The 26,288-nt window shown below is 51.6% G+C and overlaps 1 protein-coding gene across 1 annotated transcript in view; it reads right to left on the reverse strand.

The window, feature by feature from the left end:
• Positions 1-14,369: 14,369 nt before the first annotated feature.
• The window catches only part of SLC7A5 (solute carrier family 7 member 5), a 32,221-nt gene continuing 20,302 nt past the window's right edge, over positions 14,370-26,288 (reverse strand). Inside the window, exons 5-10 of the mRNA XM_021526938.4 lie at positions 25,692-25,815; positions 24,389-24,492; positions 23,706-23,802; positions 23,110-23,259; positions 22,143-22,320; positions 14,370-20,074 (exon numbers count right to left, since the gene is read on the reverse strand). Coding sequence (XP_021382613.1) covers positions 20,019-20,074; positions 22,143-22,320; positions 23,110-23,259; positions 23,706-23,802; positions 24,389-24,492; positions 25,692-25,815 — 709 coding nt within the window. The 3' untranslated portion in view covers positions 14,370-20,018. The remainder of the gene's footprint in view (positions 20,075-22,142; positions 22,321-23,109; positions 23,260-23,705; positions 23,803-24,388; positions 24,493-25,691; positions 25,816-26,288) is intronic.

The raw sequence follows: 26,288 nt of genomic DNA on the forward strand, positions 1-26,288 counted from the left end.
CCAGACATGGCCCATCTCCTGGCCGAGCCGCATCCTTTTACGTGTAAATCAGGTTTCAACATACACCAAGTTTCTCTGCAAGGGTTGGGGGAACTCCTAATACAAACGTGTATACTCCAACAAATATTCACGATCATGTATATCATACTAGAAATGGCGCGAATTATATCTACCACACATAACACCAGGGACACGACAAACAGCAATGGCCATAAACTAAACCACCAGTTCCACCTCAGCGTGAGGGTGGCAGAGCCCTGACACACCTGTCCAGGGAGGTCACGGATCTCCATCTCCATTCCAAATCCACATGAACGCGTTCCCGTGTCACCTGCTCCATCCTGCCTTGGGCTGGATGATTTCCAGAGGTCCCATCCAACCCTAAATATTCCATGATTCTGTGATTAGGAGGAATTTCTTCACAGAAAGGGTGGTTAAATACTGGCAGGGCTGCCTAGGGAGGTTTGGAGTGCCCATCCCTGGAGGTGTCCAAGGAATTCCTGGATGTGGCACACAGTGCTGGGGACAAAGTGGGGATCAGTCACTGGTTGGATTCGATGATGCTGGAGCTCTTTTCCAGCCTCAGTAATCGTGGCATTGTGTAATTCTATCACCTGAGACATGAGCCAGGCCTGGGGGAGGCCCTGTGAGGAAATAAAATAAAATTAAACCACAGGCAGAATTCCCCAAGGATTGAGGCACTGTGAAAATGTTTTCATTTCCAGCTGCAGACCTTTGGGAATGGCATTTATCCAGGCCACTCTCCAAATCCTGAGTTGTTGGAGAGTCAAAAGAAGTACAGGCACTGTCAGGCAATGCCAGGCAGCTGCTTTTTCCCTCAGTAGTGGAGAAGGAATAATGATGATTTATGTGGTATTTCACGCAGAAATGCTGAGCCTAGGGAAAAATTCCTGGGAAAACACCTACTTTGAACACCTAAGGGTGTAAATAGGGGTTGAAATGCAGCTTTTAGCTGCGAGTTCATCCCACTGCGCATCAAAATTGCTACCATGATTGTTTCTTGTGGAGCAGAAGGAATAAAATCATTCTATTTTTCACCGAATTCCCACAAAACCCCTCATTTCCTGGAAGCGGGGGTGGGGGGGTGGGGGGGTTTCACCACTCCAAACCAGCCAGGATCTCCACTAAGGTACAATTCAATTATCTAAAACATCCATGTGCCATGGAATTGCAGGATGTATCCTTTGCTGTGAACATCCACCTACTCTTCAACCTGGGATCAGGGAAAAACACAGCCCTGGGGCACAGGGGGAAGAGCTGGGAAAGTTATTTTGGGGTTGCAGACAATGCACAGCATGAGCAGCACTTTGTTTTTCTGTTTGTTCTGAAAACACTGTGGTTCCAGCTCGAGCTGCAGCGTGTCCCTGTTTATGTGCAGGAAGGGAACAGAAACTCTGGAGGCACCGGGGATGGGACAATTGCAATTCCCAGATGTGGGAGCTCTGCCGAGTTCCCTGGCGCTGCAAACGGGCTCGGAAGTTTCCCTGCTGCTCCTTGGGTTTCAACTTCAAAGAGACATCAGTGTGTGAAAACACATCCCCTCCTGGTGTCTACAGGTCAACATTTCCTCTGGGTCCAGATCTTCCAGCGCTTTTTAGGGAGGTTTGGAAATGAAAAAGCTGCATTTTTAGGAAATTAACCCTCAAAGTCTTCACCTGCTGTGAGAGCGAGAAGTTTTTCACCTCCCGCACACCCAGCTCCACTCACCCCCTTTTGGTGCTTCATCATCCACGGGTATTTCCATGAGCTCAGAGATTCTCTGAGCTGAGATTGCTTTCTCACCTCTTCATTTGCCACGTTCCTGGTGCAGTTTGGGATGCGTGGGGTCATTTGGAGCTGGCTCCCATGTGAGGCAGGACATTGCTGGTGTGAGTTCCCTGATCCCTTGAACTGCCCAGTCTGGCTTCTCATGCGAGATGTGAGAAAGGAGGATGGGGGGACAACCAAAGCTCTGTGCTGCACATCTGAAAATGCAAAGCACAATAGGAGCATGAAACAGGGCAGGAATTCCTCAGGGAATTCAGCCCCGCTCCACTATTGAGCAGTTACTGTGTTCACAATGGTGACTTCAGGGATGAATCTTCCTCAGGAGGTCGAGGGTAAAGATGAGGCTGAAGACCTGAGGGCACCAACCTGCCCTAAAACATCCATTTAAAACTCCAGCGCTCACTTAGGTGAGCTCTTTCCACAAGCTTCCCACCAGCCAGGATGGGATAGGCCACTCCATGTTCCCACAGTCTCACCAACATCTGCACACAGCTGGCAGACAGCTGTGGCTCCGAGCTGGGACACACACACACACAGAGCTCCCACGCCCAGATGTCCCACGCTTTTCTCTGTTGTGTCTCAGGTTTGGTCCCTGCTTTGTTTGGAGGAACAAAAGCTGCACTTTGGCTGTGTTTGCACATTTTGTGCTCTGAAGTCGTCCTGTGCTGTTGTCTCTGGCAGCCCCTCTCCAGCTCTGACCTATACAAAGCCCACGTGGTTCGACTTTGTTATTTTTTTTATAGTCTGGAATATGCACATTCAACAGGATGGTAAATCCAGCTGTATCAGCAAAGTAAAGAATAACAGGCATGAGAGCCTCAGAAAAGGCTCAAAAGCATTTTCCCACAAGTCTTCTTTGTGCTCTAACACTTGATTTATTTTTCCCTTGTTAATGCTTTCTGAAGCCAGTAGCAAGGAAGGAATTAATGCCACAGATTAAGCGGGAGGACATGCTGACAGCACAGGAACTAAATCAACCAAAAAAGCATTGCAGTGGTTGGAATTGCTGGTGTTGGAGAGCTCTGCCTCTGTCTGTATGGAAAAAGGAGGATAAAGATAAGCACTGCAAACAGGGAGAGCTGTGTGGTGCTGATGGGGAGTGTTTTATAGAATAATGGAATGGTTTTGTTAGAAGAGATTTTTAAAACCATCCCATCCCATGCCCTGCCATGGCCAGGGACACCTTCCCCTATCCCAGATTGCTCCAAGCCCTGTCCAGCCTGGCCTTGGACACTTCCAGGGATGGGGAGTCAAATGCTGGGGGGTGTCAGAGAATTCCAGCAGAGCCAGGGCTCCAAGTGCCCTGGGACATGCCAGCATGCCCAGGAAAAATGATTTTCTTTCACTGCTGTGTGGTAAAAAAACCCAGAAAATCATTGAATTGTTAAAGTTGGAGCAGGCCTTTAAGATCATCAAAGCAGCACCACGTTCACTACCAGCCATGTCCCCAGCTGCCACATCAACATGGCTTTTACACATTCCAGGTATAAGGACTCCAACACTGCCCAGGGCAGTCTGTGCCAGGGCTTGACAACCCCTTCCATGAGAAAAATGTGCCCAGTATCCAATCTAAAACCTCCCTCAGCAAATCCTGAGGTCATTTCCTCTTGTCCCGTTGCTGGAAGCAGCTTCATGCAAGAAAACCTCACAAAATGAATAAAAATAATCTTTGGTCTCCAGGCACAGGCTGCAATTTTCCTCCTTCACACAGATAAAAGAGAGAGAAATCAACCCAAAATGTGCCCTCCAGGCTTTGTGGACAGCCAGAGTCAGTCATCTCCAAAGGCAGATCCAGATAAGGGACAAAGATATGTCCATAATCAGGGATCACTTTGAAAAAAGTTGGGAATTCTTGTTTTTTCTCCTGGCTGTGCTGACAGTCCAGCAGAGGCCCCTCATTCCCTGCTTATGCTGGAGAAGCTGGAGCTGGACTGGGAGCTGGCAGGTGGCTGCTGCTCCATTCAAGGCTCGTTTATAATCAGGAGCTGATAAAATCTCCCAGCCATTGAATGGGCTTCCTGGATTTTCTGTTTGGAAATCGGTGCTTTAATATCTCGAGAACAGAGGAAGCCAAGGAAGGCCGAGGCTTCCCTTGAGGGAAGTACAAAGTGTGGCTCTGTCCAGATACACGTCCCAAGGGACATCCATCTAAATCCATCAGCAAAGTGCCAGGCTTGAGGCCAAAAATTCTCTGAAGCTGTGAAAGCCCTTACTTCTGCCATTCCAGTAGGATTTCCTTGGGGTTTCTGCACTTTTTGAGAGGAAAATTGGAGCAAATAAATAAGGATGTCAGAGCAAAGGAGCCTGAGACTCCCCCCTCTCTGATCTCTGGTTTTAACTGGTTATGGATTGTGGGAAATACAGAATTTATGATTTGGATAAAGCCTTGTCTGACTGTGCTGGGATCCTGCATGGAACACCTTCTATGCCAGAGCAGGGAGATTGTGGGATTATTTCAGCTGTTCATCAGGAGCAGCTGCCACATGAGAGGGTTCTGCTCCCCACTGTTCACTGATTTATCCCCACTCTCTAAAGCTCCCAAATCCCAAACTTCCCTTCAGGAAAAGGCTCTGGTGACTCAATCCCAGCACATCTGTATAAGCACAGGAGGACGAGGCTCTTGGAGGAATGGCTTGTGTCCGTGCTACTCCAGCCAAACTTCCTCGTGGAGCAGCCAAATTTCTCTGCATGTGTCACTGCCCTCCTTTGCCCGTCCTTTCACAGACACCAGGGGTTGCAGCAGGGCTTTGGTGCCACTGTTTCATCAGAGCAGCTTTGGTGGGGCCGTTTCGGGTGTGTCACTGAGCTGTGATGGGATTTACCAGCCCACAACCGAAGCTGCTCCTGATTGAAATGCTCCAGCGGCTGCTCCCAAAGGCTCTGTCCAGCTCTTGTCGCATTTTCCAGGACACTGACCCCCATCAATCTGCTCCTGCCGTGTGCCAGCACCACAGCAGCGATGAGAAAGCAGAAATTTTACGCTGTCTTTATGTCTGTCCCGGATCTTCCTTAATTAGGCTGGTGAACCATTAATTAGGCTACCTAAGCTTCTTTGGAGATGCTTAATCTTCCTGGGCAAGCAGGGCTCACAATATCAGGGTTGGATCCAGCTGACACCAGCTGAAACTGCTTTTCCTTACCTGTCACCAGCCGTGTTTTGCTCTATTCCCAATTTGCTGATGAACAAGTTTTGATATTTTTCCATTCATTTATGTCCCAGGTTGACCCAGAAGCACTTCAGTGGCAGTGTCATTACACAGGTCCCTGGCTCACCTGGGGTCAGGGGTTTCTAGGGGCACAACTTGGGGCTCAACCCCATAGCTCTGAACCCACTCTGAAACTTCTAAAGAAATAATTGAGTGAACCTGAGAGAAATGAAATGAGTGAAAGGAAACCCCACAAAATCAGAGGTGAGGAGTGAGAAGCGAGTCCTGGCCAGTGAGATCACATTGCTCAGAGAACAAAGCGACCAATAATACCTTGAAATCCACTGCCCATGTGCAAAGCACCATTTTTTCCTCACCGGTATTCAAATTCGGAGTCTGATGCAACCCTGGCTGGAGTGGAGTCAGGCTGCAGTGGCTGCGGAGCCCCACGAGGTGTCAGCGCCAGTGCAGCCCCGCTGCTGCTGCTGCTGCTGCTGCTGCTGCAACACCCGCCCCAGCCTTGCATCAGCTCCCAGCAGGGCTCGGCATTCAAGGATGCGGATATCCCCTGGATTCAGGGGTGCGGATGTCCCCTGGATTCAGGGATGCAGATATTCCCTGGATTCAGGGGTGCGGATGTCCCCTGGATTCAGGGATGCAGATATTCCCTGGATTCAGGGGTGCGGATGTCCCCTGGATTCGGGGATGCTGATATCCCCTGGATTTAGGGGTGTGGATATCCCCTGGATTTGGAGATGCTGATATCCCCTGGATTCAGGGGTGTGGATGTCCCCTGGATTCAGGGATGCAGATATTCCCTGGATTCAGGGGTGTGGATGTCCCCTGGATTCAGGGATGCGGATGTCCCCTGGATTCAGGGGTGCGGATGTCCCCTGGATTCAGGGATGCGGATGTCCCCTGGATTCAGGGGTGCGGTTGTCCCCTGGATTCAGGGATGTGGATGTCCCCTGGATTCAGGGGTGCGGATGTCCCCTGGATTTGGGGATGCTGATATCCCCTGGATTCAGGGATGTGGATGTCCCCTGGATTTCAGGAATGTGGATGTCCCCAGGAGGCCGGAAGAGAAATGTTCTCCAGTGAGCAAAGCATGTTGAGATGGAGAAATCCTTTGTATTTCAGTTTCTCCAGCTTCAGGACATCCTCAGGAATTTGGCAGTGGTGATAGTATTTACACTATTAATCCCATGTTTTGCTGAGAACGTGTCCAAGCACATTCGAGGACAGCTCCTCTGCCATGAGGAGCCTGCACAGCCCAGGGCTGTTTTTTGGGGTACACCATCTCCAGAGAGCCCAGGGCTGTTTTTTGGGATACACCATCTCCAGAGAGCCCAGGGCTGTTTTTTGGGATACACCATCTCCAGAGCAGAGCCTACAGTGGGTGCTGCAGAGGACTGGCCACAATCCTCAGTACTGTTTACCCTCAGAAAGCAGATACAAATTCACTTAAAGATAACCTTAAACGCTGTATGGACATCCATTTATCTTACAGCCAACACTCAGTTCCCAGCACAAAGCCTTCCCCACAGGGCTGAGAATGTCTTAGAGATGTTTCCCTTAGATGGGGAAGGAAATGCTGGGGGCAGATGAAATCAGCAGTGAGACACAGCCAGGCTGAGGCAGGGCAGGGTTTAGTGTCCCGCTGGCTTTTGTGGCAATCCAGTACAAAATGTCCTCATCCAGGTGTTCTCCAACACCAATTTTCCTCTGTCACTTGCTGAGGGAGCCTTAGGAACCTGGGCTCAGTGGCTCACCTGTGTTCAGGGGGAGTCATCTCCTGGCAGGGAGGGTGAAGAGGATTCCTTATATATTATCAGAAGGTTTAATTTAAACATCACAGAAAAATCCCTGAGTTCCAGCACAGTGAGACATGAGAAGAGACTGTGGCATTTTCAGAGCTGTGTCTAAGCCCCTGTCAAAGAGGGTTGGGGGGAATCAAGCTGTTCTGTGGGAAGGGTGGATCTGGATCATTTCTCCCTGTCCTGCCATTCCCAGCTTCCACAGCTGAAAAGGTAAAGGACAGGGCCTGACCCTCAGTGTTTGATTTTTGCCTCCCTCAGCCCTGACAACAGTGCCACTGATGACATTCATTCTGGTTTATCTCCACAGAAACCCCCTGACCCTGGCCTGATGGGTGAGTAGGTTTTTTCCACAACTGATTGGCATTGCTTTTCCTGGTGGTGCTGTGACAGCCTTTGGGATCAGATGGATTTCTGCCCTACCTGCTGCTGTCAAGGCACTTGACAAGGCTTTACCAGTCAGGGCAAGGCTGGGGAGGATTTGGTGAGTTCTGCTCCAGTTCAGGCTGGTCTCCCTGAGCCCCTCAGTAGAGATAACTCCTTACATCTCTTATCTTGCTCAGCATTTACCCTCAGGAAATGATGACCCTGGCAAGATTCCCTGTGGTTTTGCAAAAGGAAAGAAAATATTTGTTCATTCTCAGCAGCTTAAAAAGGTACAAGTGGGTGTGTTAACCATTCTCTTGAGCAGGAATGTTCTCCTAAAGCAGTAACCTGCAGGAGGAGGAGCTGCTGTGCTGGTGTCAGTGCAGGAGACAAAGGAAAGCTTTTCCCCCCCGTGGTTAAAATTATGTTGAATTTCCTTTCTCACTCTTCCCTGTGAATCCCCAAAATCTCAGCAGAACCTCTAGGGATGGGTGGCAGTTTAGAGACCGTGAATTGTAAATAAAACTTTGGTTTTTCCTTCCAGCAGAACACAGAGTGTCATCTGCAGAGCCCCCCACCTCCTCCCAACACCGCTCCTGCATGACTGCCCAGATGGATTCAAACTGCAGCAATTTAGATTTTAAAATATGACATCACATCCACTCCTGAGCGCACCTCAGGGTAATTTTACAGACATGATGTAACAGGTGATTGTCCCATATCTCTCTATCACTGACTCAGTTTTCGAAGAAAAGGTCTAATTTTAACCTGCAGCCTCAGTTAAGTGTTTCCATCCTGTTCTCTCTGAAAATAACCACCTTGGTTTCCTGAGCTGAGCTGTCATTTCTGTTGCTAGAAAAGACAGAGTCACACAGGAAAGCCAGCCCCAGGTGTCAGGGACACGTCACAGCTGGGTTTTTCTGTGCTGCCTGCACAGAAAGCAGGGGTTTCATGATGACCACATGGACAACAACCTGATCCACCACGCTCCATCCATCCCACTGATGAGGCAGGTGGGAATTCGATCCCATTGGAAAACCAATATTTACTCAGCTCCCTGCTGGGCAGCTGTGCCTGGCATTGTTGGAGTGTAAATGGAGTTTCTATGGTGGTTCCTGGCACCCAGCACAGCTTCACTCTTCCCACAGGATAAACTGGCAGCATTTTGAGGAGACTGGGATTGGGATGGTGGCCGAGTCCCTGGGGCTGGTGGGCTGCAGGGTGTCCATGAGGGGTTATTCCTCTTTTCCAGACTGTCCCCACAGCAGCCAGCAGGAATGGTGGTTTATACTCCCCTGGAAGAATCTCAGAATATCCTGAGTCAGAGAGAATCCAAAAGGATCACTGAAGTCCAACCCCTGGATTTTATACAACTGCTTTTCCCTACAATTCCCCTGAGAGTCCAGGACAGGCCCCTGGAAGAGGAGGACACAGGGAATGTGTTTGTGCACACCAGCTGCCCTCTTTCATGGACAGGCACCTCCTGCTCGCTTATGGCACCGGGGGATGTCAGTCCATGAAAAACTTTGGATCTTTCAGGCCACCAGGACATCAAGAAGCTGCACAGCCCCCACAGGACAGTGAGTCCTTCCATGTGGCACTGCTGCCATGGCACATCCGCTGGAGAACCTCCAGGAAGGTTTCATCAGTGGGAATTGGTGAACCAGTGATGCTCTGAAGTGCAGAGCAGCTGTGAGGAGAGGCTGCAGCTCTGCCCAGGCACAGACTTGCCTGCAGAAGGGCTCAGCTGGAGGCAGGCGTGGGCTGGTGCTGGGCTCATTCCTCCCAAATCCTTCACCTTTATGCCCTGCAGCCGCAGGGCAGTGGGGTTTGAACAGGCCGGTGGTTTTTTATTGGGGAGAGGCAATGAGTCAGGCACAGGCAAAGCTCTGCCTGCACCCTCACAAATCCCTTCAGCCCCAGGTGAAGACATGGCAGCTTCTCCCAGGGCTGGCCTTGGAGCAGCTGTATCCAGAGCCTTCCACTTCCCAAGGTGCTGCTCTCCAAAAGTTGTGGCCCCTTGCTTCCCACACCCTTTGGGATTCTGTGTACAGGGATTTCTTCCTCCTGCCCACCACCAAACCACGCACCCAGCAGGGAATTTCCTCCTGAGCTTCCTTTTCCTGTCTGTAGGATCAAATCCCCTTTTTGTTCCAGGCCAATTTTCCTCTCTGTCTCCAATTCCACATCTCTTCCCAGGCCCTGTTTCTGTCACACTTGGTTGGAGCCAGCCACCCCTGAGATCCATTTTGTCCTTGTTGTGTTCTCAGAGTCTCCCCCATATCCCCCAGGGGGATGGATCCCCATCCCAACAGGATTTTGGAATGAGGCTGGAGCAGATCAGCCCTCAGTGATCCTTGCAGGATCAGGCCTGGCGCCCGCGAGGCTGTGGCACACAAAGCAGCATGTGCAGCTCCACAGAAAAGCTGGAATTCATTTAATAAAGCCAAGGAAAATCAAATGAAAGCCTCCTTCACTGCCTAATCCCCTGCATGAATCAACAGAGCTGCAGCATCCAAAGGCTCCAGGCTGGAGCCTTTTTCCCAGTGGAGAGCAGGCCACAACAGGCAGCAGGGAAAATCCAAGAACTGCCATAAATTCTGTTCCTGAGGGAATCTTCTGCAGCACAACTTCCCGTTCCTGAGACAGCTCTGCACTCAGCAGCCTTGTGGCTGGAAGTCACTTTCCTCCAAAATAAAAAAAAAAGAAAAAAAGGAAGAAGAATCTGCACTTTTGGGGGAAAACAGAGCAGAGCCAACTGTTTCCTGCTGTTTTATCTGATGCAACAGCCCTTGGCAGGGTCTTGCATCAGTCCCTGAGGATGCTGCAAGCCTGTGGCCAGAATGAGGAGGGTGTCAAAGTGCTTTTCAGGTTGATTTTTCTGTGTAGAGGGCAGGAAGATAAATCCAGATGGTATTTGGCCCACACAGCAAGAAGCAAATCCCAGAGAGAATATTTTGCAGGATTTATGGGTTTATCTTGTTTGCCTTGGGTACAGGACCTTCTCTCAGGTTTGGTCTCCTGAATAAGACAGACAAAAACCTGTTTAACCTTTGCTCAGCAGTGATAGCACCTGCTCAGAAATTCCATGGGGTACTAGGAAAAAGGCTAATTCTGCTTCCATTTCTATTAATTTTAATTAAACGTGGAAGATAAAGAGAGAATGGTTTGAGGCTTGCAGGATTTCTAGCTAATATCAGGCTTCTGTTTTTTCTAGAAAATATTAGAGGTACCTGAAGAAAACAAACATAAACAAGGGACAAAAAGATTTTCCATCCCCAAATAGTCGTCCTCAAGAAAAAATTGTGACCAGCAAGAGTAATTTTTGATTATTCAGAGGGCCTGGCACACACCGGGATTAATGTGGCTCTAAATGACTTTCTTCTGTGAGCTGGGATTTTTATTTTGAACACCTGATTTCCTCTACCTGTGGAAGGACTCCCCAGTTAACAGCCCGGATTTTTCCATGCAGCTGCTTCCCCAGGATCCTGCTCTCCCCTGGGAATGGCTGTCCAGAGCTGATTCCTGCAGCAATTGCACAGCCTGAGCCATCATGTGAGAGCTTAAACTCTTTACATTGTGGGGAGCCAGTGCCTCTTTGGAAAGCCTCTTTCAGGCAACTTTGTCAATGTGGATTATGATTTTTTTTTTTTTTCCCCCTAATGCAAACCCAGTGCTGGCACAGGGATAAATCCCATTTAGCAGGAGCAAGGCTGTGGACAGACAGACAGACAGACAGACAGGAGACTGCAGCCACCAGCAGGGAGCTCAGCCCAGCATTCCCAACCCAGCAATTCCTGCAGTTCACCAGGAATATCATTCAAAGTTCCAGCTGCCTCCAAACATGCAGGAAAAGCTGGGATAACCCCAATACCTTCAGCCTCATCTTCCCAGAAAGATTCCACGGGTTGCTGGTTTTAGAGTCACTATGTAATACCAAGCTTCTGTTTTTTTCTAGAAAATATTAGAGGCACATGAAGAAAACAAACATTAAAAAGGGGAAAAAGGATTTTTCCATCCCCAAATGTCCCTTCTCAAGAAAAGATTGTGACCAGCAATAGTAATTTTTGCTCTGGTGCCTTTTGGCTGCTGGAAGCCAGGGCCAGCAGGAATCTCCTGCAGGTCCTCCCAGGCTCCAGGAGTGTTTGGAATATTCTCCACCACACAGAGCCTGGCAGGGCTGAAATCCCAGGGACTGAGCAGGAGCTTCGCCCCCACCCTGCTCCTGGCACGGGCACCAGGGCCCCTGCAGACATTTGAATTGTCTTTTAGCTGAGCTGATGGCTTTTTGCTCCCACATCCAACATGCAGCAGCTCACTGCAGCACGAAGCTCCCAAATTCCTGAGGTGCCCAGACCTGATTTCTGTGCAGCCCAAGGGATGAGGCTCCTGCTGCTTTCCTGGGCAAGTCAGAGCAGAAATGACCTCACTGAGACGCAGGGCCAGGCTCTGGAGATGTTGACCCAACCAGCCAGGAAACGGCTCCGAAGCAGAGCTCACCACACTCCTGGAATATTGCAACATCCCGAGGGTTTGCTTTGGCTCAGGGCTCTGTGCCTCTCATTCCTGTCACCCATTTTTGGGATGGCTCTGGGCTGCTCTGGAGGCTGCAGGATTTGTCACCTGATGCTGTGACAGTCCCTGATGGTGCTGGCACGATGCAGACACGTGGAGTGGGAGCTGCCCGTGGAGTTGGGTGAGCTTTAACCTCCAACCCCAACCACTCCATGATTCTGAGGGCAGGCAGCCAGGCCAAATGCACTCCCACCCCCTGAGGTGGCTCTGGGACCTCTCTGTGTCCCTGTCACCCTGAGGGACACAGTGACAAGTGATGCCAACTCGTGCAGAAAAACAGGGAGGACAGGGTGGGATCCTGGACTGCGGAGAGAGGCAGGGAATCACTTCCAAAAGGAGCTGCTGGGAAAAGCCCTTAGTTAAAATTTAAAAAGAGTTTTTTTCTCTACATCTCTTGGGCACTGTCCCTCGCTCCTGCTGCCTCCCCAGCTCCAGGTGCTCACGTGGATAATTGGGTTCAGCCCCCCCAAATCCAGGAACAGGCTCTCCAGGGCACAGATTACACTGGCCTAAGGCAACAGGGACATTTTCCCAGCAAACCCTGACTCCAATCTGGTTTTTGGGGCAGGGTCCTGCATGGCCACTCCAGGACAGGGCTGAAGGACACATTAATTAAATCAGGAAAGAGGCTCAGGCAACAGGAATTGCCATTTCTTGCTTCCCTGGTCTCTAATTCGGTGGAGGGATCCAAATGTGGATTCAGTTTTCCCATTGTGCAGTTTGGATGAAGAGCAGGGGAATTTCCAGCATTTATTGTCCCAACTGATTGAGACAGAGCTTTCAGTCTCTTCTGGGAAGATGAGCAAGACCTTTCTCAGCGGGGGAAACCGAGGCACAGCCAGGAACAAGGGTGGTTTCTGTGGATTTCCAGGTCCTTCCTGCCCACCCTGCTGCTTGTGCCATCCATTCCCAGCTGGGAGAGTTGCAGTTCAAGACAGGAAGGAAATTTGCATCTCCAGCAATTATGCAGGGGGGAAAAACTTATAGGGATCTCTAGAAAATCCTTGTTACATTTCAAGGTCTGGAATCAGGGAGTTGAATACATCCTTTTTTTAAAGACCTTTAACACCCATTTTTCAAAAAATCCTGTTCTGCTGAGCTCTGACACCTAAAAAATAAATTAATTAAATAAAAATAAATCTCCAGCAAAATCAGCTGGGGAGACACCATTATTTCATGGCTTTGCAGGTTAAAATCAGCAACTCTTTTTAAAACTGGTAAAAAAAAAAAAAAATTCTTCAGGCAGTTCCATTGCCTGAATATTAAAGGAACAATTTTCTTGCTGGGTGTTACTTTGCTGCAAGGAAGTTTGTCAACATCAATTCTCCTGGTCTCCAATTTCCCTTATATCTGGAGCTCATTTTCACTGGATGAATTTGTTTCCCTCCAAGGATCCCTTTATTAGCTCCAGCCCCAATTCCCTGTCAGCTCCTTGTTTTGATTTATCTGTGCACCCTTGAAGCTGTTCCGTGTCACACCCCACCCTTCAGTGGCTTCTTCCCAACCCAAACAGATTTAGGGCCTTTCATCTTCCACACAATTCTTCAAAGGAACAACAGTTTTATGGCTTTTGCAATTCCCTGCAGTCCTGGGACATTCCCACCTGCTGCTCCAAGGGCTCACCCTTCCTTGGTGGCATTCCCTGTGTTCTCCACGGGCTTCCCACACAGGAGCTCCTGGGTTTGGGGAGAAAAATATCCTGGGTTTGGTCTGAGGGTGGGAAAATGTCAGCCTTGCTCCCTGTGGGGAGGTGTTCCCACGCCTGCCACTTCCAGCCCCTGGGACAAAGCCCAGCAGCCACAAGAGCAGAGCTGGGGACGTGTCTGGACAGAGCTGGGACCACGTGTGGCTCCCATTCCAAGTGTCCTTCCCAGGAAAAGCCCTCCAGGAGCTGGGACCACGTGTGGCTCCCATTCCAAGTGTCCTCCTCAGGAAAAACCTTCCAGGAGCTGGGACCACGTGTGGCTCCCATTCCAGTTCTTCCCAGGAAAAGCCCTCCAGGAGCTGGGACCACGTGTGGCTCCCATTCCAAGTGTCCTTCCCAGGAAAAGCCCTCCAGGAGCTGGGACCACGTGTGGCTCCCATTCCAAGTGTCCTTCCCAGGAAAAGCCCTTCAGGAGCTGGGACCACGTGTGGCTCCCATTCCAGGAGTCCTTCCCAGGAAAAGCCCTCCAGGAGCTGGGACCACGTGTGGCTCCCATTCCAGTTCTTCCCAGGAAAAGCCCTCCAGGAGTTGGGACCACGTGTGGCTCCCATTCCAAGTGTCCTCCTCAGGAAAAACTCTCCAGGAGCCTTCCTCTGCCACGGTGGCACCACTGATGAATCCACATCCAGGAGTTTCCAGTTGTGGCTGCTCCATCCCTGGGAGTGCTGAAGGGGCTTGGAGCAACCTGGGGTAGTGGGAACTGCTGGACTTTCCTTTTGCTGCACAGAATTCTGGACACACCCTGGGAATTGGGATATTCCTCCTCTGCTCCCTCCCCGTGCCCAGGGCTCTCCCACTTCCCCATTCCCCTAGTTTTAACCTCAGGAAAATGAACTAGAATTTTTAAGAGGATGGAGGTGGAGGCATGGATGCTCTCATCTCTCCTAAATCCAGCTGCAAGAGGAATATTTGGAAACCCAGGTGCTGATGGTGGGGGATAATCATGGAAAAAGAAAACTTTTCGAGGCAAAGACCAGCAACCAGAATGTTGTAATTCAGCTTTCTTTGTTAAAAAACAAAACAAAACAACCCAAAACATAGAACAACCCAAACATTGAACAGATTTGTTAAAACACAGACATAAAAGAATCAAGAAATACTACCAAAAAAAAAAAAAAATTACATTGCAAGAGACATCTTGTTGTCCAAGGCCATTGGATTCAGGAGCTGCTGGCTGCCCAGCCCTCAGTCAGTGGAATTGCTGTGCTGCCAGGAACACAAACATTGGGAATACACAGCGCTTACTGGAGAAGAATTAAGACTAAAATATATTTACCCCTTTCAAATAAATATAGTGTCATCTACAGCAATATTTAAATTAGTAAAACAGGTTTTCTTAAAGCAACCAAATGTAACAAAATCGTAAATCAGGTTCAGGTTTTCTTGTGTGTGTTAAGAGGTTTACTTTTTCTGTGTTAAAAAAACCAAAACCAAAACCAAACCAAAACAAAACAAAAAAGAAAAAAAAAAGTGTCTGAAAAGTCAAATTCTGCACCAGGAGTGAAGGTCATCCTCCCTTTGTTCTGAGGGGGGAGAGAGGCCTGGGAACCACTCAAGATCCTCCCTCTCCAAGGATTTGGGTGGGACATGGACCTCCCCCTGTCCTCTGAACAATTCAGGAGATTTTTCCCCCCATGCCTCTGCTGATCCCAGCACAGCCTCACCCGGGATGAGGGAGAGCTCCAGTGCTGGGCTGAACGTCAGCCCTGGGGAAGAACTCAGGTGTAGCTATAAAGTCTCTCTTAGGCAGTTTAGAAATTAATTCAGTGTTTAAAAAAATACTTTTTATTTTTAATCATTACCACTTCCACAGCTGGAGGAAGCAACGCCCCTTCTCAGGCAAGGAATAATCCTCTGGATTTGGGATCCTTGGGATCACTGATCCCAAGCCACCTTTCCTACCACTGCATCACCAAACTGGGAGCTCTTGGTTGCACCAGCAGCATCCTCCACTCATTCCCAACCCAGATCCAGTTCCAGCTGGGAAGAACTTGAAAAGCCAGCACAATCCTGGGTGTAACTCCTCAAGGAGCCACCTGGAATGAGGAGCCCCTGGAGCTTCCCTCAGCACTGAGGTCTCCAGGGTCTCCTGGCAGGGATGAGGGAGCAGATTCCCATCTCTGCAGAGATGCAGGAGGAGATTCCCACCCCTGCAGGGATGGAGGAGCAGATTCCCACCCCTGCAGGATCCCCCTGCTTGGCAGCCAGGCGTGCCTGGCTCTGGCTCATGCCAGAGCTCGGGATGCTCCCAGGGCTGGTACAAAGCTGGGATTCAATCCCAGACAGAGCTCAGCACCAGCCCGGAGCCACCCTGCCCTGGGGCTGCCCTTTGCCAAGCTCCAGGAGCCGCTTTGTTCCAGCCCTTTCCCAATTTCCCAATTTCATGTCATGAGGTGGCAGAGTGGATGAAGAGCTGGCATCCCAAGGGAACAGCCCCAAGCAGCCGGGGGTTGTGTGAGGACAGCGTTTGGCAGGTTCCTCATGGATTTGTTTTGTAATCTGATTTTCTAGTAACACCTGAGAGCGCCGTGGCCTCGGCTGAAGGCACAGGGACCTTCCCAGAGCGAGTGGAAACTTTTCCTGGGATTCCCTGCAGCCAGGGCAGGACTCTGCCACTCTCTGCAGGGTTGGGAATCACAGCTCCAGGGAACAGCCCCACTGCCCCTGCCCGGACCCACCACAGCAGCCCCTGGAGGAGCCAGATTTATTCCCCTGCCTGAGCCACCCTGAGGACTTGGACAACAACAAAGCCACTTCCCAGGAGTTTCAAACCAGCTGAAGGGCCTTTAAAGTTTGTTCAACTGTGCCAGAGTCCCTTTGAACTCCGTGGCCACCGAGGGGGCCGTTCCAAACAAAAGCCTGTTTACCAGAAGATGGTGTCTGAGATGGAAAACACTGCAAATTCTGCAGGAAGTTTAAAAAAAAAAAAATCATTAAAAATCCACCAGATGACATAAATCCCCCTGGTTTTTGCAGGGCTGGTTTCCCTCCCAGCTGGAGGAAAGAGGAACCCAATGGGTATGGAAATGCCTGGCCAGCAGCTCCTGCTCTGTTTAGCAATCCCTGCAGGATGCAATTCTGTGAACACCCCAAACAACTGCCAGCCTGGGAGCCTGAACTCAAAAACAACTGGAGAGGAGCAAGAGTTGGAAGCTGGGATCAGTTCAAGGAGCACGGGATCATGGCACAGCTGCCATCAGGCTCCATCACCTTCAAGGTCTTTTCCAATCTGAATTCCATGGACAGAACAGCTCCAGCTGGACATGCAGGGAGCTGCCAATGGAAGAGATTCCTGTGGAACCTCCTGTAGGTCACTGGGGTGGCAGGGTCCTTGTGGGGAGCGTCCATCTCCCTCCCTGCCTACCACAGCCTCCAAGGAGCACGACAGAGAAACAGGAAAAATCCCAGGGCTGGGAAGGATGGGAAACTCTGGGAACTCTCTGTCGCTCCCCCTGCCCTCCCTGACACATCTCACTCCATATTTGAGGAAAACAACCAGCAAGGTCTTTCCCAGGGGTGAATTCTCCCTTTTCCATACCCAAAGCCATCAGAACAGCACAAGCTGGGGGCAGATGTTGCTGACCCAAGGGAAAAGCTGTGGCAGCCATTTCCATGATTGCAGAAACTACTTCTTGTCTTTTCTTGCTAAAATGAAATTCAGTTTTACCCCTTCCCTCATCATCTCCCAGACCTCCAGGAAAAAACAACCCAAGCTCTTCCAGCTGCGTCACCAAGCTCTGGTGGAGGGCAGCCACGGGGGATCAATGACTCCATGGTGAAAGAAATCAGCTTTTTGGCAGATCAACTTTGAGATGTGAGCTGTGGCTGACCAAATCCAGCCTTTTTGTGGCTCTGTGCTGGTACCTGGTTCAGTTTCTTCCTAAACCTCTATTGCCAAGGAGATGCAGATGAGATGCCCACGAAGGTGGGATCAGTGCCAGAGCCTCAGGTTAGTACAAGAGAAAATCTTCAGCAGCAAGTGAGAAATCATGGAAATCCACAAAAAGCAAAGCAAGCCAGTTAAGGATTTAATTAAAATCCGTTGATTGCTTAAAAAATATTTTTTAGTGTGACAGCTCGTCTTTCAAAGCAGCGTGGAAGGGGCACCAGGAGGACACTGTGATGGTCATCACCTGATGGACAATGTGTCCAAGCCAACCTTTGGGAGGTCTGGCCCCAGTCCTGAGCTCTCTGTGGAGGGCCCTTGGTGCCAGCTGACTTTGGGTTGAGATTCCAATGCCTTTGCTTTGCATCCCAAGGAATTCTGCTGGTGGGTTTTGGCACTGAGAGTCCCCATGCTGAACCCAGGCCCTGCAGGAGCTGCCCTGAGACCTCACAGCCAAAAAAACCTGCAGCTTGAGTGGCAGGTGACAGACTGAGGTCCCCTCTCCATGGAGCAGGTCTAGCAGGAGCTCTGATTTCCCATCACTGCTCAAAACCATCTCAGCCTTCAGCTGGAAGAAGCCAAAACTCGAGTTCAGGTTTTGTGATTTGTGACCTTATTTATGCCAAAGCCTCTCCACAGGCATCAGATCTGAGATGCTCCAACTCATTGCACTGGCCAAAAACCTTGGGGTCTGCCCTCTGGATATTCCCAAAGCAGCTGCAAATCCTCCTGGATTAACTCAACTGCCAGGGAGCTGGATTGGGAATCTCCACACTGTCACCTGAGCTGGATTGGGAATGTCCACACTGTCACTGAGCTGATTTGGGAATCTCCACCCCAGATGCCATGGAATAAAGAGCTGATTGTCTCCCCTGCTCCTGCCTCGGAGCAGGACACGGGGCTGGCAAAGTGGGAGTGTGGAGCTGCACCTGGACACGGCCACAGAGCTGGGCAGGAGCTGCCCCTGCCCCACCACAACCTGCAGTGCTGCAGACCCTCCCAGGACAGAGGCTGAGTGAGAACCACAGGGTCCCTAACACCCCTTCACCCCAAAGAACTCTGCTCCAAGGAGAATCCAGCGGGAAGCGACAGCTCCTGGAGCAGCCTGGCTTCCCAACGGCCACGTTTAAAAAAAAGGGAAACAGTTCACCAAGCCACCTGCACAAAGCACAAGCACAAAAATCTGCAACAGAGACAGCAAAGCAGCTCCAGTGGGGAAAAGATCAGAATTCCAGGTGATGTCGGAGCACAGAGGCACAATGAGCAAATGGATCAGGAACTGCAGCTTTCCAAAAGGTGACACTCGAACCAAAGAAAGCAGCGTGTCCCTAAGGGGACAGTGCTGACCTACTTGGGAACTACAGGAATTCTGGGGCTGCTCAGGGATGGGATGGCACCACGCACGGCAGCAAACCAGGATTACACATTGCAGATCATGGATGGTGCTCAGGGATCACTCCTGGAATGGGAGGCTGGTGCTGGGACCTCATCAAGCCAGACCTGATGCATGAAGGAGGATGAGGCCCAGGCTCTGCTCCTTAGAGCAGAACTCACCTTCATTACTCAGAGCTGGGGAGGCCCTGGCACAGAGCAGCTGGGGCTGCCCCTGGATCCCTGGCAGTGCCCAAGGCCAGGCTGGACAGGGCTTGGAGCAGCCTGGGACAGTGGAAAGTGTCCCTGCCATGGCAAGGGTGGCACTGGATGGGCTGTAAGGTCCCTTCCCACCCAAACCATTCTATGATCTCCAGCAGCTCGAGGTGGCTCCAGCCAGCCAGGACATCTGCCCTTCTCCACAGCCCAGAGCCAGCTGGTCCCATCTCCATGGCACATTCCAGAGGAAACATGGCAGGACAAAGGGAACAGTGCCAGGCAGAGCACGGAGAGACTGCCCAGGGAATGTGCCAGGGCAATCCCCACCCTTCCTTTCTCTCAGCACGTGGTTTAGGGGCAAACGTGGCTCCCTGAGCAGAGCCATGAGGAGAGGGAGCACAGAGCTGCTCATCCCATGCTGGATGAAAGCCTGGCACAGAAAAGCATGGAATGAGCAAGCCAAGGACTTGGCCTTCTGCTGACTGCAGCTCCCAGGTTTCTCAGCAGGAACTCCCCCCTCAGTGCTCATTCCCAGCGATGGGCACTGTGGGGAAGAGCATCCTGGAGGACTGGCTCAGCAGCAGGGAGCTGGCTTGGATCTGGGAGTGGTGATCCAAATCCAAGGGGTGGCAGTGCCCCGAGTGAGGGGCGCAGGGACACTCAGATGAGACCCCCCACATCCAGTGTCCAGCAGCACATGGGGGTGTGAGTCTGGGGGAGTGAGACAACATCGGCCAACCTCTGCTTCCCACCCCCCACCCGGGCCAGGTAAGGCAGCTCAGGACCCTCCCAGGGCTCTGTGGCAGCCCCAGCCCCCACCAGGCCCTCTGAACACTCAAACCAGGCTCCAGCAGATCCCAGAGCCAAGCACAGCCCTCACACACACACAGAGGGCACAGGCAGCACCCCTCTGGAACTGCCCTTTGGAATTCCTCCTCCTGGCTCGTACCAAGGACTTCTTCTGGCTGCTCTGCAGGGCTGGGAGGGGCTGGAGGGGCTGCAGGAGCTGAGCAGAGCCTTGGGGCAGTGGTGGCAGCGGGAGGCAGCTCCGGCGCCTGGGACTGGGGAGTGAGGGGTCGGATCCTTGTGTCATCTCAGAATAACCTTGTGCGTTTCCTCGAGCTCAGAGTCCCTGCTTTTCCTGCCTAGGATTCCTGAGGAACCACTTCCATCAGCTTCTGGCACAGCACGGTGGTGGAGACTGCAGAGAAAGCAAAGGAAAGGTCAGGGATCAGCCCCAGCAGAAACCTGGGTCCATGAGGGAAGGGCTGAGCCCTCTGCCTCCCCACCCTGAGTCCAAGTACAACTGAAGGTTTGAAATATTCCACAGATACTCCCTACTCCATCCCATGGATACCCCCCCCTACTCCATCCCATGGATACCCCTACTCCATCCCATGGATACCCCCTCCTACTCCATCCCATGGATATTCCCTACTCCATCCCATGGATATTCCCTACTCCATCCCATGGATATTCCCTACTCCATCCCATGGATATTCCCTACTCCATCCCATGGATATTCCCTACTCCATCCCATGGATACCCCTACTCCATCCCATGGATATTCCCTACTCCATCCCATGGATATTCCCTACTCCATCCCATGGATGTTCCCTACTCCATCCCATGGATGTTCCCTACTCCATCCCATGGATGTTCCCTACTCCATCCCATGGATATTCCCTACTCCATCCCATGGATATTCCCTACTCCATCCCATAGATATCCCCTACTCCATCCCCTGGATGCTCCCTACTCCCCTCCCAGAATTCAAACCTCACACCAGGAGCTCTGCTCCTGCAGCAAGGACCCTGCACTGCTCCAGGACTCCTGGACACAGCTTCTCCTTGCCTGCTAACACTAATTGTGGATGCTCTGAATGGGAGCAGCCAAAATTGAGTCAGGAACCAGCATGGAAAATCCAAGGTGAAGCTTTTACTTCCAATTCTGAAAGCCATGTGAGCCCCCAGCCTCTTCTGAAGGACAAACCCACCCTGTCCTGCATACAGAGCAAAGGCCACTGCCTGGCCCAGGGCAGGTGGGACCAGAGGGACCATTCCAGGTGCAGATTTCCCAGGAAAAGGTGCTAAACTGGAGTAATTTTATAATCCCATCCATCCAAATACTCCTCTGCTCCCTGCTGCTCTGCTCGGAGATCACAAACTATTCCTGCATGGCAAAACTAATTCTAAGCATAGCCAAGTGAGACTCAGATCAGCTGGAGGTGATCCAATTGCCTGCAATATATCAATAAATCACATTTAAAGCTCCGGTGTTTCTCACTGGACATTTGCAGAACTATCACTGTCTGTTCCTGGAATATTTTCAATATTCTCCTTACAATCCTTTGGTGGAGGAAAACAATGAATATGGTCATTTACCACCATTGCAAAACTGGCATTGCAAAAATGGCTTTTCCAGTAACTGAGCCTAATATCCAGGGTAAAAAAGTGAGTGTGGGACAGAGGGACAGAGAGAGAGACAGGGGGAAAAGAAGAAGAACAAGTGCTGAGTGCTGCTGAAAGCTTTTTTTCTTCCTCATGAAACACCCAGCTAAGGCTGGGCACTTCTCCTTGCCTGCTTTTCTAGGTCAGCCCCTGGCAGGAGAGCGGGGAGGCAGCTGCTGAGCTCAGTCACTCGGGCAGCAGGGCTTGACTTCCTGGGCTGTTGTTGAGGTTCCATGTGCCAAGCACAGCCCCTCCATCCCTCCAAACACACCCTGGCCTTGTGGCAGCTGGTAGAAAACCTTGGAGCAGATACCTTAAAAATAAACCTGAGAGAAAACATCCAGGGGAGCTTCCCACCCTCTGCTCCGCTGCCACAGAGGGGATGCCAAGGAAAGCTTTGTCTGGATCCCAAATGTCAGCACTGCCTAAGCCATGGGCTGGGACTAATTGTGGATTTTCAGCTGTCAAACTGGGGCCAGCTGTGCTCAATCCTTCCTACACCACTGGGAAGGGATTCTTGGCTGAGCAAAGGCTTGGCCCTGGGCTTTTTCAGGAGCAGGGAATTCTGCTCTGCTGCTAACAACCTCTTTGCCAGGATTAAAACCCTCCAAAACATGGTACTGGTCCCAGACTTTGCCATTATTTCACATCAGGATGCATTTTGGATGCCTGGCACACATGGTAATCATCAGCATAAACTTGTTCCCATGAAAGAAGAATGGAGCAGAGCCAGGATTCTGGAAGCTCCTCCAGAGGGAGGAGAGCCAGCACTGGGAAACGTCTTGGGAGCCAAAGCTGCTCCTCCCTGGAGATACTCACAGATGCCTTGGAGAACCCACTTGGGCTTGTTCTGCCACCAGACCCCGAAGAAGTAAATGGGGATCCCACTGAGGATGATGGCAAAGCCGATCCCGCACTCCTTGGGCGTCATCCAGAAGGAAACGGCGATGAGGAACAGGCAGGCCAGGATGAAGAAGATGGGCAGGCAGATGTTCACCTGAGCAGGGAGCAAGGGACAGCTTAGGACATGTGCCAGGGGAGGCTTTCCAGGAGTTTATCCAGCCTAGGAGGGACAGAACTATTGATTCCCCCATGGCCAAGAGCCTTTCTCAGCACCTTTTTGGACCTCAGTTCCGTAATTCCATATCCAAATCATCAGCACCAAACATCCAGCAGAGGCACAGCACAAGCTGGGACTGTTTCCCAGGGGACTCCAAGAAGGGCACCCACCAGAGCAGCCCAGCTTTGAGAAGAAAACCCCAAAACCTATGGGAAGAGCCAGCAAAGATTCCCTTTGGGCCCGTGGGTTTGTTTCCCTGTGGGTGCTGCTGCCTGGCAGAGTGTGCCATAGGATGAGGGAAAACCAGTTTTTGGGGGAGAGGCACCAGGGGCTGACAGGATCTTGGCCTCCCCCCAGATGGGACACGGGACTGCCAAGCTGGCCAAGGACACCAGGGACAGAGCTTGGCACGGGCTGGCTGCTTTAGCAGAAAACTATTTTAGGGGAATTCCACAGGGGTAGAGTGTTACACAGAGAGCCACAGCCTGGGATCTGTCCTGGGACTCATGGAGAGTAATCCCACCGCAACGCCCTGTCCCTGTCACCCAGAGCTCCCTCACTGTCCCCAAGGCAGCTCTTTGTGCTGGATTCAGCAGCAGGGACACCTCCTTTAGCTACAACACAACACTGCCCTGCAGTCCCAGCCCCTTTTCCATGCAGGACCAGCAGCTGAGCCTCCCCTGGTGCTGGGGAGGGGTCCCCTGGCAGTGCCCACCCTGGTCTCACCTTGATGGGCCTCTCCAGCTCTGGCTTCTTGTAGCGCAGCCACATCATCCCGATGATGGCCAGAGCCACACAGAGCCAGTTGAAGAAGCTGAAGAAGTTGATGACTGAGAAGATGTTGTTGGAGAAGGCATAGAGCAGGGTCATGACACACTGAATTTAGGGAAAAGGCCATTAGGAAAGGGAGCAGGCAAAACCACCTACGTTACAATACTAAACAGGGGTGTTTAGGGGAAATACCTGCCAGGAAAGGGATCACACTGTTTTTTACTTATTTAAGCTATTTTCAATTGGTGCCTGGAACCATTTCATAGGATCATGGAATGGTTTGGGTTGGAAGGACCTCAAAGCTTAAAGGACCTCTAGTTCCAACCTCCTGCCATGGGCAGGGACACCTTCCCCTATCCCAGCTTCCTCCAGGCCTTGTCCAGCCTGGCCTTGGACACTTCCAGGAATGGGAAGAATTCCAAGACAGAAGTGGACAATGAGGACGTGATGGGAAGGGTCCATCTCCTGTGGGCACATGCAGGAATGGCTGTGGCTCCATTCCGGTGGGATCCCAGCCCTGATCCATCCCCCAGCCCGGCCCCAGGGCTCACCGTGAACACGAGGGACGGGACGGGGGTGAGCAGCCGGGGGTGGATCATGGACAGGATGGAAGGCAGGTGCCCCTCTCGGGATCCCACGAAGAACAGCCTGGGAGGGGACACAGAGAGGGGACACAGTCCTGTCACAGCCCTGGGGCTCTGTGTTCAGCACAGAACAAGAGGGGCCAGCCTGACTCAGCCCTGAGGACTGGAACACCAGTCCTGCTCACCAGGGAGGCTGGACACGGCCAGGGAATGCAGGGAGGATGGATTTCTATCCTGCTCTCCAGGGACAGCAATTAAATGACTCCTCAGGCAACCCAGGGATGTGTCAGAGCTGGAACCATGTCAGTCCTGCCCCTGCCCAGCATTTCACCCTTTCCCAAGGGATTCTCATCCCTGAAGTTTCCTAACTTTCTGCTTCTCATGAAAGCCACTTTCTCAGCAGCCCCAAGCCCCGAGTCTGTGTCTGGTTCTGTTTATTGACCTCACCAGGACTTTGCCTGAGGAACAGAAGATTGACACCACTGAAAGGTTGCCTTTAATCTGGTTTAAAGTCTGACTTTGTCTTCCTGCATTCCCGACGTGGCCTCCAGGCCCTGCAGACTTTGTGTCTGCCCACAGCCCCTCTCCAAAGGGTGAGGAACTGAGCACAGCCTGTAAACAAAACCCACAGGATTGAGCAAGGAACCTACCGGGAAGAAGTGAAAAGAGATCCATTGACAGAGCCAAAGCACGAGAGCCCAACGAAGACAGGGATGATCCAGGACATGACACCAAGGTGGTAGTTCCCAAAATCCTAAATGGGGGACAACAAGAGACATTTCACGCTCAGAGTGTCCCAAAAAAACTCAGAGCTGCCTACAGAGAGTATTTGGAGAAATCTCAACAAATGCCACAGCTCAGTGCTGAAGCTGTGACGGAGTGTCCCATATTCCCATGTGCTGCTCCCCTTTCCTGAAAAAGCAGATTGTGGAACTGCCAAAATACATCAGCAGCCAGCCAGCCCTTCCCTTGAGGCCAGGACACGACATTTATCCACCAGCTATTGGAAAGTTCAAGACCAAACGGAAACAGAGGAACTCAGACAGCAGCTCCTGCCAAGTGCTGAGTCAGGGGCTGGGACCAGCCCTGGGACACACAGGGACCAGCCCTGGGACACACAGGGACCTGGCCCTGGGACACACAGGGACCAGCCCTGGGACACACAGGGACCAGCCCTGGGACACACAGGGACCTGGCCCTGCAGCTTTTTGTCACAGGATGAGCCTGTGCTGCTCCACTGCAGGTTTGCAGGAGCAATACGGGCTTGATTTCCAGCCTCTGCTGCTCCAGGCCAGGCTGGACAGGGCTTGGAGAACCTGGGACACTGGAAGGTGTCCCTGCCTGTGGCAGGGGGTGGGATGGGATGAGCTTTCAGTGCCTTCCCACTCAAACCACTCCAGGATTCCCTGCAGCACAGGCTGTGGCTGGAGCAGGGCCTTGGTCCCAAGCTGAAGGATGGAGCGGTGTCACCTGAGGGGCTCAGCTCATCCTGGGCTGGGAGATTCCCCCTGAAGCCCTGAACAATCCTGGGCAGGCTCCATCTGCAAGTCTGCTCCTTTCTGAAGCCATAAGGGTTCCTGACCACACTGGCATTTTAACTAATAGAAGTATTATTTTTCTCTCTTAATTAAAACAAGGAAGACACGGAGAGAGAACAATCCAGTTCAGTGTTGGCTGAGTGACCTTTCCCCATAAATATCAAGCTCTGGTAAGTGATGGGCAGTCACAAGGCCAGCATGAATGAAGCTGCAGCACTGAGTTCCACCCTCACTGCTGCCCAGGATAATCCCCTCGGGATCACGCTGTTCTTCCCTGCTCTTTATCTCCTCCTCAACATCAGGGTTTCTGCAAGCAGCCCCGAGCAGCCTGAACGAAGCAGGAGATGTGTGCAGTGATTCCAAGGCTGATTTCACCTGCCCTGGGATGAGTCAGGCTGGAGCAGCAGGATCTTACCACGGCCACAGCCTCGGACGTCAGCATCTGCTCGGTGCTCAGCGTGGTGAAGTAAGCCAAGTTGGTCAGCACATACACCAGCGTGACAACAGGCAGCGAGATGATGATAGCCAGGGGCAGGTTTCTAGGAAAAAAACATCCATTGTCCTGGAGCAGCTCGCAGGAGGGAGCTGCTGATCCCCGGGATGGCCACCCTCCCGTGCTCGCTGGCTTTGAGCCACTCTGTTCTCTGAGCAGGCACTCACTGCTCCTGTGGGACAGGGGATATCCACAAGGGAACAGCTGCCCCAGGAGTGTGGGACTCCCCATCCCTCAAAAAACACCTGGATGTGGCACTTGAGCCGTGGTTATTGGTGAACACCAGGCTGGTTCACAGCCTTAAAGGTCTTTTCCAGCCTCGAGGACTGTGTGGCCCCTGAGCAGCCTGGAGGCTGCAGATGGAGAGGGAAGGATGATGGAAGAAAGGATTTTTTGCATGGAGAGGCCCTGGCTGCCTGAGCAAGCAGGAATCCAAGATCTTTAATTAAAAATAACCAGTGGCATCAGCACAAAGATTCTCTCTGGGCAAAAGAGCTCCCTGGTGCTGGGGGGATTCCT

This window comes from Lonchura striata, chromosome 11, assembly GCF_050655825.1.
Source record: "Lonchura striata isolate lonStrDom1 chromosome 11, ASM5065582v1, whole genome shotgun sequence".
In the NCBI taxonomy this organism is placed as follows: Eukaryota; Metazoa; Chordata; class Aves; order Passeriformes; family Estrildidae; genus Lonchura; species Lonchura striata.